Source organism: Syngnathus acus, chromosome 4, assembly GCF_901709675.1.
Source record: "Syngnathus acus chromosome 4, fSynAcu1.2, whole genome shotgun sequence".
NCBI classification, from domain to species: domain Eukaryota; kingdom Metazoa; phylum Chordata; class Actinopteri; order Syngnathiformes; family Syngnathidae; genus Syngnathus; species Syngnathus acus.
Window position 1 is genome coordinate 5,795,169 of NC_051090.1, and position 14,488 is coordinate 5,809,656.

At 40.3% G+C, this 14,488-nt stretch overlaps 1 protein-coding gene across 7 annotated transcripts in view; it reads right to left on the minus strand.

The window, feature by feature from the left end:
• Positions 1-2,845: 2,845 nt before the first annotated feature.
• elavl4 (ELAV like neuron-specific RNA binding protein 4) overlaps positions 2,846-14,488 on the minus strand; it is a 61,626-nt gene continuing 49,983 nt past the window's right edge. For 5 of the 7 annotated variants that reach the window (XM_037250708.1, XM_037250709.1, XM_037250712.1 and 2 more), the window contains 2 exons: positions 10,829-10,867; positions 2,846-7,658 (listed from right to left, as the gene is read on the minus strand). In XM_037250708.1, the coding sequence (XP_037106603.1) occupies positions 7,331-7,658; positions 10,829-10,867 (367 nt within the window). In that variant the 3' untranslated portion in view covers positions 2,846-7,330. The remainder of the gene's footprint in view (positions 7,659-10,828; positions 10,868-14,488) is intronic. The other 2 variants (XM_037250710.1, XM_037250711.1) reach the window with 1 other exon arrangement.

Here is a 14,488-nt window from a genome sequence, read left to right on the forward strand (position 1 = left end):
CACAAATCACACTGTTCTTGCTTAGGGGCGACAAGCTGTTGTCTGTTGCCCATGCCGGGATGCATTTCATACCATCATTAGTGGGAATGAGCAATAACGCTCGCCTGGATCAAATGTGAAAACTTCAAATCGACTCATTTTTTAAACAACACAGCCCATGGCTTGTTGAAACAGGAAAAAAAAAAATCACTGAAAGTGAAAACTGTTTAGGGTCCAATTGTGCTACTTGGCAGGTTGTTATTTGCAAAAAAGTTGACATGAACGCAGCTATTTTGTACGTCAGGCAGCAAAAAAAGATGCAAGCGAGTCGAAGTGGCAGATGGCGTGTAAATAATGTATACGCTCTCACGGGAGAATCCGAGTCTGTCTGGTTTGGGTTTGATAGACCGACCCGGACTCCCACCCGTGCTGACCCTGTAATTGTAAAAGACCAAAGCGTTGTGTTCACCTGAGCCAAGAATAAAATGAACCAAGGTCAACTATATGTTCAACTTATTCTTAAGTGGCCAAAGTGTTGGCGTTTTGCACACAGGCGATAACAGTGATTCATTCTTTGCCATTGTTGTATTTACATGACAACACCTGCTGATGAATATCTGTCTGTTCCGGAGGGAACGCCTACCGTGGAATTGAGCAAATCGTCGTTGCAGAACAGCACTCCTGCTGCCTAGAGCTGCTTGGGATTCAATATCCTTCCACAAGGGCACTTCATCTGGCCATGTTCTTGTCATCTCCAGGGTGTTCTCTTGTCACAGCATGTTTTCATAAGCATAAAAAAAACACCCACCATCCTATACTTTAGGTGATAACAGTATAGTGGAATGAGATACAAGAAATCATCAGGATGATTTTTTTGCTTTCACCCAGTAGAAAAAAAGAAATCGAAGCACTGTCAAGGTAGCATAGTGAACAAATCTCCTAAAAACAATTTTGACCTGTTTAAAGCCAGTTCTAGTTAATGTTTACTGTCTCACTAAACATAAAAAGAAACAAATGACACATTGGGGATTTAAAATGACCACAAAACCGCTAGATCAATTCTAATACATAATAGGAATTGTCATGGACTGGCTAACGAAGAGCATTAGCACACAACCGGTGGAGCAATACATGCAGACAGACAATACTCATAGATATATTTCTCTTCTGATGTAAGGTGCACATTATTCAAAGAAAGAGCAGCATGTCACGAATCAAAGGAAACGCCAGCAATGTTGCTTCAAAGGTTGATAAAACAATCCGTGTGATCACCGCGTGTGTGTGCTTTCCTGAACAGAAGCAAACGAGGGCCTAGTTTCTCGCACGCGCCTTTTAATAAATAGCACGCATTGAAGTTACGAGTCTTTAGATTCCGTAAAGCAGACAAAAGGGGTGAAAGGAGGCACACCGTTAACGTCAGAGCGTACCAAGGGGAGCTGCGGGGCAACAATGGCTCCCCCGCTGCAGATTTGACTAGGGAAGATTTGCCAAAGACAAGTAGCTCCTTATGATATAATACGCTTCCGACTGTGCCGCCTCTCGCTTGTCATTTGGCTGAGCTGCCTTCTGCATCTCGGCACGGCAGGATGCTGACATTCACACCACGGAGCGGGTGTGATTTGCTCTCACCAAAGCAGATGAAAAGTGGTTTATATAGAAGCTGAGAGTCAGGATCATATGGTTGCAGCAGGTGACGGAACAAGGCGAGGACCCCCCCCGTTGGAACATGTTTTATTTTGGCCTCCTCATTTACATGCTGTGTCTCGTGAATTGCTCGTTTCAGAACAAGACGAAATTTGTTATCGACATTTAGGAGGGATTATTGCTTGTGCGATGTGAGGATTGAAATGTCCAAAATTGTGGTCATCCAAATTTGACCACTTAGAGTTGGTAACTTTGTAACAGATTAGTCCAAAGGAGTCAACCGAGTGTTAAGCTAATGAAGCCTTCTAAGCCTGAAGGAAGTGGACTCCCGTTGACTCCGCTTTTGGTGTCGACCTTGATGAGAGAATCAGGTCATTAGGTTTCTAACAAAGTGAGAGGGTAGACGATCATTTTCCAACAGCCATCATTTCCTCCACAAGCTCAGTAATATTCGCCGGTGTGATTTAGGCTTTATAGGTGTCATTACGGGACATAACTGCCTTGCCTACTTCTTTGAATACTGATTTAAAACCTCCCGGTGTAATATTCTGCTTCCTGTCTTTCTTTATGGAGGAAGAAAATGTGGAGGAAAAAAAAACCCCCTAATCGTGATTTAAAAATATGTTTTATGCTTAGAGGCAGAAATGAAGACATGGCATCTCGTGTGATGCCTTCACTGATCTTTATCCCGGTTTGGATAATCCAGTTCATCCATTTAAACTAGTATAAAAACAAATATTATGTGTTTTATTTTGTACATATGACAGATGCTCTCAAGCCAAGCTACAAATAGGGAATTAATGGAATATTACGTTGCTTAGTTACGAGATCACCGTATGATGCTGAATGCTTTTTACAGAAAAAAATTCCAGCATCTGGACTCAAGTGCAGAGATAACGTTTGTGTGATGATGTACAGCTTGTACCTTGACTTTTCACTTTCTCCATTGAAATGAATCGATGAATCTTGAATCTGAAAAGCAGCATAGTTTTTGGTTAGGTGTTTTCACTATACTGTACAAAAACATGCAATAACTCATAAAAAAGAATTATGCTACTTCCTTGCCAATGTAAATTCTGCGCAGTTGATAATAAGTTGATCATTTCATAAGCAAGGTGGGCTGCGCCGTTGTGGGAGTAATCACATGACTTCAATCATGACCAAAGCAATTAAATGCAATTGTGTTGTGTGTGTGTGTATATCACTTTACAAAACCTCCGAGTTCTTGACACCTCATTTTATTGTCCCAACATTCAAAAGTACAAATAATTCAAACACAACAGTTTTATGAAAAAGAAAAAACAAACATTTACAGCAAGATTTTCTATTTTGTTTCCAGTTTCAGAAATGACCTAAACTAGCAAGGATAACATGAAGTCATTCATCGCAGTAATTAGATTAATAATAAGAATAAGAAGAATACTAAGAATAATAGCAATAATAACCATAATAATAATAATCATCATTGTTAATAATTTTTAAGTAATAACATAAGCAGGAGAGAAGAGAGAGAGAGAGAGAGAGAGAGAGAGAGAGAGAGAAGAGAGAGCGAGCCGCAATCCACAGGGCCCCGCCGACATTTTTTTTCGTCTTTTTTTGTCTTTAAGGATTTTGTTTTATAGATTTTTTTTTTTTAATCAGATAGTAAACAAACACGTCTCAGGAGGGGGGAAAAAAAGAAAACTGACAAGAAGTAGAAGAAGAAGAGCCGAGTTCCTCTGTTCACCTTCCCTCCTCCACTACTGGCTGCCTTGCTCCTACCGGCAGCCTGCCACTCACCGACTATAAGGCGCTACGAGGATGGTGGTGGGAGCCACTGGGGTGAGACATGGCGCGAGGGGGACGCAGCCCCATGACTTGCGCACAACAACACACTCACATATTTTACAGCCACATGATTAGGAACACTAGCACGGTAGAGTGATATCAAATACAGGAGCTGTATCACGTATTCATCATAATAACGTTAATAATGTTGAATTTCAAAACAGAATAGTCTGTAGCTGCGACAAGATAGCGGCAAAGCACTACTTTTAGTTCGACAGGGCTATGGCCTGACAAAAAGCTCCTCCCATTATAGTTCCTTGGTACCAAGATAAAACAGGATGGCGCCAAAGCACTTGTTTTGTATCACACAGAGCGACGGCCAATCGAAATGAAGCTCTAGCTCCTCGCTTCAACATAGTTCATTGCCGCCAAGATGCCACGGGATGGCGGCAAAGCACTAGGTATCTATTAGACGGCGCTATGGCCGGACAAAATGAAGTTTAAAATTAACTTTAAAATGGTGATTTGCCACAGGGTGGTGCCAAAGTACTACTTTTATTTTAAACGGACAAAAATCAGGACTAGGTGAATTTGTGAATAGTAAGCATTGTCGTCTTTGCAAAATATGTGATACAGCTCTCGTATCGGCTCTCGTCAAATTAGGTCGAGTCATAATGTGGCTGGTTGGTGTATACAAACACACCCAAACACACAAACAGGCAGAACACAGGCACGCGTCATAGGAGGTCACACAGTGTAGGAAACTGACACATCAGAACAACATTCTACCGGGGTCGTTGCATAAATCCAAGCCCCCCACGAGCCCTTTACGGCGTCGAGGGGCATGAAGGGGTCTGCTCGTGTGTATGACGGGCTCATATGGTAATGATGTCACATGACTGAGAAGCGTGTGTGCACGTTACTCTCCAAACACACACGCATGACTCCTTCACGTTTTTGAACAAAAGAATCCAATTCTGTATATTCATACGTCTGGAACCCTTACATTTTACCTTTCAAAATATATAATATATATCATATTAGAGTATATAAAATATAGAATCGGTACAATCCCTTTTCATCCCTCCAGAGTACTTCTTCGGTCGTTTTTTGTTTTTTTCCCAAACATTTGTCAGGATGCAATTTTTAAAAGAAGTCTTGAAAACCAATTGAGTCGACCCTCAAACAAGAGCGGGCGTTGAAACGTCGACACGCCCGAGCCTCCGTTACAGTAACTACGTAGACGTATGCTTTCAGACGTACAGTTTTGCATAAAGGTTTCATCACAAAGCGGTAGTAAGTGGAGGGAGGGTGTGGACGGAGTGGCTTTAGAGAACGACACAAACTTATCACAGGTTATATTGAACCAGAACGACTGTTTATAACATTCTAATAAGACTAAACTTCATTGGAAAAGATCTAAAGATTTCATTTTGAACAAGACAAGAAAAAAGCAAGAGCAAATTGAACTATTAATAACTAGGTTATGCATAGCGAGTAACTGTTTCTAGTAATAAGGGAAGAGCGTTCCCTGGCCCTCCAGACACTTTTTTTTTTTTTTTTTTAGTTTTCCTGACTTTTAGATTTTTTTTTTTTATATGGTCATTTTGATATATTGGTACAAAGCACAAACGTACTAAAAGTTCTCTCAGTGCAGTGGACTACTGGAAGAGCTTCTCCACTAGTCGCTTTGTTCCCTTTTGCTCAGAAACGCCCCCCCTCCCTGTACCAGAATCACGCAAATACACAGACAATGAAACAAATAAATACATAAATACACAGATAAATTAAACGGTTCATAAATACACAATAAATAGAAATAAATAGAAAAATAAATAGTTGAACAAAAATAGAGAAGTAAATCCAAATACACTTATATTCAAAGCTTTTTGTTCGGTTTCGTTTTGCCGCGGTAGGAACGTAAAGTTAATCCAAACCTCTTTTTTTTTTTTTTTTTATCTCCACAAGCAACATGACGACAATTGAACAGTTTCCTCACAAGTTTTTCTAAGTAACTGAACCACCACTTCATGATAAGTTGCCATATGAAAAAGACAAGCTCCAACTAAAGAACAGTGACAACTCAGATAGTACAGTAGATATTGTAAAACAAAAGTAGACTATGTATATATAGATATATATATATAGATAGATCATCTATTTGTACAGAGCAAAGAAAGACACAGTAGTCATAGATCGCCTTTTCAGGAAACAAATATCTAGACTAAAGGAACTAGCTAAGAATCATTGTTAAGTTTGGACAAAAAAGCTCCACGCTCAGCAAGTAACGCAAAAGCCAACAAGCCAAACAAACAAAGCAAAATAAATAGATAAATAAAATTTGTTCAGTGATTTTTTTTCTTATTTTTTTATATATATATATATATATATATAGATATATATAGACTTTTTTTTTACACAACCCAAATGTGTTGATCTGGTTTTTCTGCAACAAAATAGTCTCACCAGACTATTTGGGCCAACGATAAACAAATAAGCTCAATTCAATGCCAACATCAACAAAGTATTTTTCTTTTTTGAAACAACACATAGAACAACCAACTGGGATATTTAAGATATGTGAATAATGTGGTATAGCACCTACTGTTGATCGCTAAACAGAAGTTTGCACACAAATGCAGAGCAAAGAGAAACAATATCGCGTATGCGTTGGAAATGGATCGAGGTGCATATATGCGATTACCGATTACCCCGGATGGATCGAGAACAGGAAAAGAAGCGGACAAAGCGTCTTCTTGCTTTGGGCTCTGGACGATAAGGATGGTTACCCTCTCCCTTCCCCTTGTGGGTATTGAATAATTACGCACTAGTACATGTGTGAAAAATTACCAAAATCACCCGCCTTGGTTTCCTTTTTCCTTCTAGAAAATGGCCGTCGCCAACGTGGCTTCCTCGGAAAACAACGAGCGCTGGGCCTAGAAAGTACCGCGGCGGAACGACAAGACAAGGTGGTGCCCCCCCCCTCCCCTCCCAGTTAGCCAGTCAAAATATTTTTCTCTTTTTTCAAATCCAGATTCTTGTAAAAATTTCTCAATAATTATTATTTTAATTATCATTTATAAAAATAGATTCTTCTTTCTATTTATTTGTAATCTTTTTTTTTCTAAACACATTTTTTTTTCCAAGCAAAGAGATCATCTCTTTGGCAACAGTGTTCTTTCTTTTTTTTTTTTTCTTAAATTACTTAATGTGTCATCAGGAAAGCTAACCCATCCCCCCCACCCCCACACCCGCACCCCATCTCCCTGTGAAGAAAGACATGTTTTGTTTGCGATACAAAACAAAAACAATGTTAGAAAGTCTTGTTTTTTTTTTTTTTTTAGTACTACTATATCAGACTCGGCGGGAGTATGAAATCCCGTCTCGAATCATAAAGGGGACTTTTAAATATGACTATAAATGAATGAATGGGTCACCAATTGTTAAAAAAGAGCCCCCTCCCTGCAGTGACTGGGAGGTTCAGGATACTAACAACAGTGGGTCCGGATATACAAAAGAAACGCTAATCCTGAATCGAGACATTGGTCTAAAAAGGATATTCTCTTCTCTAAAATTGGAGGGGGTGGGGTGGGGGGTTGGGGGGTGCTACTGTTTACATAGGAGAGAAAACTCATTTTAGCAATCAGAACAAACAGAAAGAGTATACAACAAAGAGAACTTCCCAAAATGCATGAACATTTTCTTCATTTTTGTAATACTTAGGCAACGTTGGCTTATAGGTCCAAAGTTATGATATAAGCCATTTTGAGTTCAATTGGGTTGGATGGTTGCTTTATGTTCCAGTTTTGCTGTGCTGGATGCCTGGAGGAGGGTGGTGGTCGTGACTGGAGGGGCTAAAGGGAGTGGTGGAGGTGAGGGGGTGGTGGTGGGGGCGGCCATTTCGGAGCCCGCGGGGCACCTGCTTCTACCTTGTTCGAGTTCAGGACTTGTGGGTCTTGTTAGTCTTGAAGGAGACTTGCAAGACGCGGTCGCCCAACCTGTAACCGTTGAGACTGGCGATGGCCATGGCCGCTTCGTCGTAATTTGTCATGGTGACGAAGCCGAACCCTTTGCACTTGTTGGTGTTGAAGTCACGGATCACCTTGACGTTGTTGACGGCGCCGAAGGGCCCGAAGAGCTGCCACAGCACGCTCTCGTCCGAATCTGGGGACAGGTTGTAGACGAAGATGCACCAACCCGTGCCGGTGTGCCCGGGGATGTTCATGCCCACCAGGCTGGTCATGCTGTCGATCGTGATGGGTGAAAACCTGACGAGTGGCAAAGACAGAAAAATGGAGATTTGAAGACGAGTGAAAGGGAATAGTAATACACCTGCACTTTGTGGACAAGGAGCGGGAAACTACAAACGCAAACGGAAAGTTACAGGATATTCCAATGTGCCTGCGGGATGTTTTATTTTTTTCTATCCAGTCATCCACGAGAACATTTGTGAGATCCCTGAGAGACCAGCCACGGTCTCATCGTTGTCGATAGTGCATACAAATTACGGATACACAATGAGATTCTTCCACCCCATTAGATGTATTTGTATTCACTGCAGGATCGCTGATTTAGAGAAGAAGATCCGTCAGGACATTTGTCGTCGTATCATAAGCATGCCCAGACAACGTAGGGCATGAGGAGAGCAGACGCATGACTTTCAGCGTGATTTTTAATCCAGTCCTCAAGTGGTTGCTTAGTTGTGTTTCTATTTATTGCTCTTGCGTTATCTTACCGTAATAATAAGTTTTTTTCAATTTAAATGATGATTTATATTTATTTTTTATTATTTTATTTATTTATTATTTACTTATTCATCATTATTTAATTGATATATATATATATATAAAGAGTTCAGATGCTCAATTCTTTTGTGAATTGAGTAAAATATATATTTTTTAAAATTTTTAGTTCCACATTAAAGTTAGTAACTCTTATTTGGGTTATTTTAAGTTAATATGGCATATAGTAAGTCATTAAAAGCCAATTTAAAGCTTAATAGGGAGCGACAAATTAGATTACAATCAGTTACAGTTGTCGTAGATTTTTTTTTCAATTTTTCCCCCAATATTTTTAAAACAGTATTTTTTCCCTCCTCTCGTTTCTATTCATCCATTTCACTTATAAATAAAGGAATATAAATAGAATGTTTATTCGTGTTTTTTTTCATCAATCCAGTTGGTTGCAACATCGTGATTTTACTTCTATTTTATATAGAAGACTATTGATTATCATTTAATTTTACTCTGGCCAGGCTTGGACTAGCTTCATTGCTAAAGGCCTCCCGTCAGGAATGACTACATATATGCCTAAGAAGATGCAGATGAAGTTCTTCTCTTGGTGCCCTTGAGTGGCTCCTCCAAAAGCCAAATTGCGTAAAGTTGTTGAATTAAAGCATTGCTAGAAATTCATCAAAGATCACGCGCCAGGCTACTAAATCTCTTCTCATTCGCCTGGTAATCTTCTCCTTTTTCTTTCGATGCAAGAAGATTTAAATCCTCAGTTGACTTCACTTAATTGCCTTTCCGCTCAAAGAAAAGGAAAAAAAAAATAGGGGGGAAAAAAAAGCGCCCATTTTTTAAAATTTAAAATAAAATAACCACCTCTCTTCAAGAAACAACTATAGGCATTATTGGGCATGGTTTCATTGAGATTTCCGCCTTGCTGCAGCTGTCTTGGAGAAAAGGGAGGGAGGGAGGGAGCAAAATGGAAAGTGGAAGCACTTTACAGCCCAATGGCATTAAGGTACAAAGCGTATTCCTCCCACTCGTCCCCGAGTCTGCAGAGTCTGTTCTCTACTCTTGCGGTGCTTGTGGCAATGATCGATTGCGCCGCTTGCTGCCCCGCCCTTTTTCTTATCTCGCCACTGACTATATATGGCGTCCCCGCAAAGACGACGACCTTCCTACATGACTTTGATGGCTCATGGTCTGATCCTGGCCAATGCGAGAGCTCGGGATGATTGAATCATTGACTCCAAGGTCTTACTGCAATCATTTGCCTTCATCGATTAAGTACCGCAGGGTAGGGTGGAAAAGAGATTATGCTTGACAATATACATCAATCAGATTGGAGGAGCCAAGTAGGTTTCCGCCATGAGCACACGATTTATTTTTTTGATCAACTTTTTTGTCTCCATTCCTTTTTTTTTTTAGTCATCTAGTTGGAATTTGTGATTTTCCTTCGCATTGTACACCTCTGAGTGTTTGAGCATAAAAGTGCATTAGGGCATATATATGGATCTGGGAATGAACCTGAACCAAATTTACAGACGAGAACAAGGGTTGCATAGCAACAGTGTCAGCTGACCACATTGTTTCGTCTTTAGAAAGGCCAACTACTTGCAGGTGACATGCTCTGCAATCAGCATGCTTGTTTTAGATTCGGGACAGGCATAACAGATGATCATTTGATGAATCGATTATGTGGGATTGATTATTGATTAATCGTGTCTTGAAACCATTGAGGCAAAATTGTAAACAGCCAAGTCACTGTTGATTCAACCTCAACTAGTTTGCAGTCTAAGGAAGTACAACATGACATCATGGACATGTGCTATCAATACTATTCACTATTTTTTTTTCTTTTTCATTGTTTAAGAAGCTAAGTCGTCTCCAAATGATGTCCCAAGAGCCTGCAACATGCAAGATGCCACTGTCAGCACATCACAACAATGGCTGCTATGCGCCTGGTTACGTAACACCTACTGTATGCTAGCAACAAAGCAAAGAAAAATGAGGCACGAAGGCAAAAAGGAGGGAATTCGAGCAGCGCAGAGCAAAGCCGGAGCCATCTGCAGTGAAACATTTCCTGTTTCTAGCAAGGATCCAGGTTCAACCAGCCTCATCGCTTGTACTCATTAAGCCTGCTCGGATCACGGCAACGCCTCCCAAAAGACATTCAGCCAATGAGTACATTTGGCTTCAAATGTACGCACTGTTTCAACGATAAAAAGGTATGGATTTTCAGTTTCCTCAATCAAATCTAATCATGTTTTTTTCCCAGGCAAAGATGAAGCGACAAGGCCAGAGAACCTGAATCCCGAAGAAAAAAACAACACCTAAAAATGAAGAAGTCGAGAACAAATCCATTCTGTGCACAGAAAGAACCCAAAAACAATCCAAACAACACTGCCACTTGTCATAATAAAAACAAAGCAAATCCATCACCACTGAAAACAAAGACAAATTGTTTTCTGCTTTTTAAAGTGCTTGTTAGGCATTTGAAAACACTCAAGCTCACGAGTAAAAAAAAACAAAAAAAACAACAACAACAAAACAATCAAACCAAAATCAAAAACCAAAATGCAATTCACCTTGAAAATTTGTTAAACGTAAATTGACAACAAAAACTACACAAAAATAAATAACATGAAAAGGATACTGGAAAATAATTAAGTCAACATGGACATCTGGCATTGGGTGAAATTTTTAATTACCTCTTTACGCCATAGGCCATATTAAGCAAATTGTCCAGCCTGTAAAGAGAAGGAGGGTTCTGGGGTTAATGGTGGGCAGATGGTTGACTTACTCAATGGAACTAATGTTGAGTCCTGTCGGAACTGCATGAGCCTTCCCACTCGACAACACACAAAGCCATCACGAGTTAGCCCATTACACTGAGGAACCCCACCAGAAGAAGCTAGCATTGCTTAAAGATGCTTTGTAGAAACAAACACGAAGGCCGACAGACGTGGAGCTAGTAGAAGCGGCTAAGCTAGCCCTTTAGCTCAAACACTAATAGTTTGTGTCTGTTGCTTTTTGTGCCACCATGTTAATTGTTGTCGACTCTTCAAAATGGGATGTCAGTAAAAATAGTTAGAATGGTCTGGTCTGGTATTTGAATGATGGTGAGTGAGCCATGATGATTTTAAGCAACAAAAACACGAGTTAATGTCAAATATGTCATGAACATCAGGTTTAGGGAGCACTAACAGAGACCTATTTGTTTAGCGATTGATTAATGTGAAGGGCTACCAGCGAGATACAAACTTATGAGGTATCAAGCATTTTTTTAAATATTAGACATGGCTTGGGCTTGAGCACAAAAACACCCAATAAGTGAGCTTGTAGCTAATAACAAAGCATAGGTCCCTTTCCCAAATCTCAGAATAGACAAATTCCAAAACGCGAATATACAAGGGTGTATTTTTAAAGTGTGGACTAAAAGCTTTGCAGTTTGTGTGTCTATTCATGTCTCCCTCTAGAGACCATCAGTGTGTATGTGTGTGAGTGAGGGGGATTAAAAAACCTGTGGGCTGTGTAAAATGGTGGCCCTCTTGGATGGATGCAGTCTGCTTGGTGACTCAATGACCTTCATTCCTCACTTGCTCCGAGCCTGTCTCATGTCTTATTAACTCCGAGAGCCTAATGGACAGGGGCCATGGCTTATTGAGCAACAGCTGGCTAGAGACGCCTCGTTCCTCTCGAAAACACTAAACTTAACCTGGCGAAAAGGGTCCGTCTACTTTAGGGTAGTGGTGGCACACTCTTAATTACTCCTTCCAAGGACATTAAATTGTCATTCCCGTTTGGATTATAAAAAAAAAAAAGCCTTCCAATGGAAAACCACTTGGAATAGTGTAAGCTAGCAAGGCTAACCGCTACTCTCATCCACAACCATTTCTATGAACTCATCTGAACCAAAACAGATGTAGAAAGATTTTGCAGCCTTGTTAGCGAGACATTTTGCAGCAGAGTTTAAAATTGTCTCGAAATAATCCCGATTGGAAAATGAGGTGCTAAAAACGCGTGATTAGCAACTAGCTTATTAAATTCGACTTGTTGACTGGTCAACTAAGCTCAAAAGTATTATTATGATGATTCACTTCGTAATTCACATTGTAGGCCAGTTAAAAAATATGAATGCATCCATTAGAATTGAATTAGCCGTAATTAGCAAATGACATAGTAAGAGAATGAGTGTGTGTAAATGAGGAAATTGGCAAGAACGCTCAGAGAGAGAGCTTGAGGGCCAAGAACGAGAAGACATCTGCCGGCCGCTGGGCCACAGGGCCACAACGCAACAACCTGCTGCTAACACTCTCACACAAACACACAATAGTCACACATACCCACCATGCAAATGCTCAGTTTTCTTTATTTACGCTGCCTCTCTAACCCAAACAATAGGACCTTTGTTTTCCCTCTCAATGCGGCGTTAAAGGAAGAATAAGCATGTTTTGTTTTTTCTTATTGAAACAAAAATCTGTTCTACTATAATTGGTTCCTGCCCTGGATATAATAAGGGTAATTTGCTAATTAGCGCCATTTGTTAAGGGCCAAAAATGGGAAACGAGCTGGGCTGTAGGGCTCGGTGTATTATGCTCAAGTCGATTACGGCTGCTGCTTGGAATGGGACCGTGCCGACACAATTGTGCCACGTTCCAAAAAGTCCAGCATTGTCCACAAATGACATCATGCAACATCTAAGAACCACAATTAATTTACACGTTGACCCTGGAACATTTTTTTTTTACACTTTGCCATCTCCTAAGAAATATAAACCCGCCTTTTTTTGCAATGTTGTCCTCACAAGCACTGCATAAGAAGAAGGAGCAAATATATACACTTTAAGTCAGTTTTCAACTTTCAGAGTGTCGCGTGGCGAAGTGGGGAGCACAGGGACACAGCGAGGAAGTGTCCTGTGGTTGTGAGTTGTGATGAGAAGCGACAGCTCTCCTGCCGAGTCTGTAAATTGGCTTGGCGTATCACAGACACACAGCCACGCTACATCGCTCAGGTGTCACACCAGGAAAGCGCCACTGCAAGAAAAATACCTTCCCGACTTTGACGGAGAATAAACAGCAATACCGGCTTAGTGTTATTGAAAGAGAGAGGAATTTGTACGAGTGTGCGTTTTGTGAAAATCCCCAAAACATTCCGAGTTGTATTGGATGATGGAAAACATCTCTTGTTTTGTGTGTGTGTGTGTGTGTGTGTGGTGAGATGAAATAGAAAGTGTAGCCAACGAGCTTACTAATACTTCCAGGAGTATTTTACACCACATTGAAAATAAAAATGACCTGGTAGAACACATACAGTGTATGATATCAAATGAAGTGTAGGGATGACGGCGCTGGGCAACAATGCACTGTCAGCTTTTTATTTGTTTTCAAAAGATTTTCGAAATTAAATCCGCAAAACCTGCACATTTCTACCCTTGCCAAGAAGTTGATGCTTTTGTTGTGGTTTGTTTGGTTGTTAGCAGGATTATGCAAAACTTAGCTGTAAGTATTTTGGGGATTTTTTTTTTTCTTTTACCTCCCTCCCACTGATTTCTAAATGATCTTTCAAAAAATATGCAATGGCAATGTTGTGGCAGCCACTTATGCAGCCAAAACAACCAATGAAACGTGCCTCATAACCACTGGCGGCGCTAGAAGGGGGGACATGGGGCACTGCATCCCACCCACCAGATATATGCTTGCCCCCCCCCTCAGAAAAAAAATCCTCGCTCTGCCATTGCTCAAAAGTGAGCCATCGTCTAGTTGCAGTTTTCCCAAATTCACAAATTGTCATTTTTACCTAACCTATTGTCAGCTATTCACTGAAAATATACTTTTTTAAATGTCTGTAATGCCACAAGATGGTGCCAAAGCCATGCTTATAGGAGTAATTAGATGTTGAAGTGATACAACTCGACTGACACTAGCATCTTTATGTGGTGGGAGGAGCTAAATTTAGCCTGGGTCGTAAGTAGCGGTTACGATGTATATATAATTTTTCTAAATCAAATCTGGAAACTATTTGAAGAATTGTGTACCAAAAATGATTTGGAATCTGATTCAAGTGTTTCGGGACCATATGTTGCCGTTTTTTTTTCCCCACTATACACAGAAGGGTTCTGTCCTAATCCCTTGCAAACGTTTACTGCATTGCTGCTTTAGGCCACACCTCCTTTTTTTAATTTGTATTGGAGACAAGTGCATGCAACAAAGTAGAAAGCTACTTTGTTCTTATGAGCCAAGTCTCAAAAACCTTGGATTATGAAGGTAATATTTTGAGCGGATGACTGACAATAAAAATATATTTTCACTCAACCAAGTGTTTTAGGAAAAATAAAGCTTTTTTTCCCCTCTCTCTCGAAAAATCGCTTT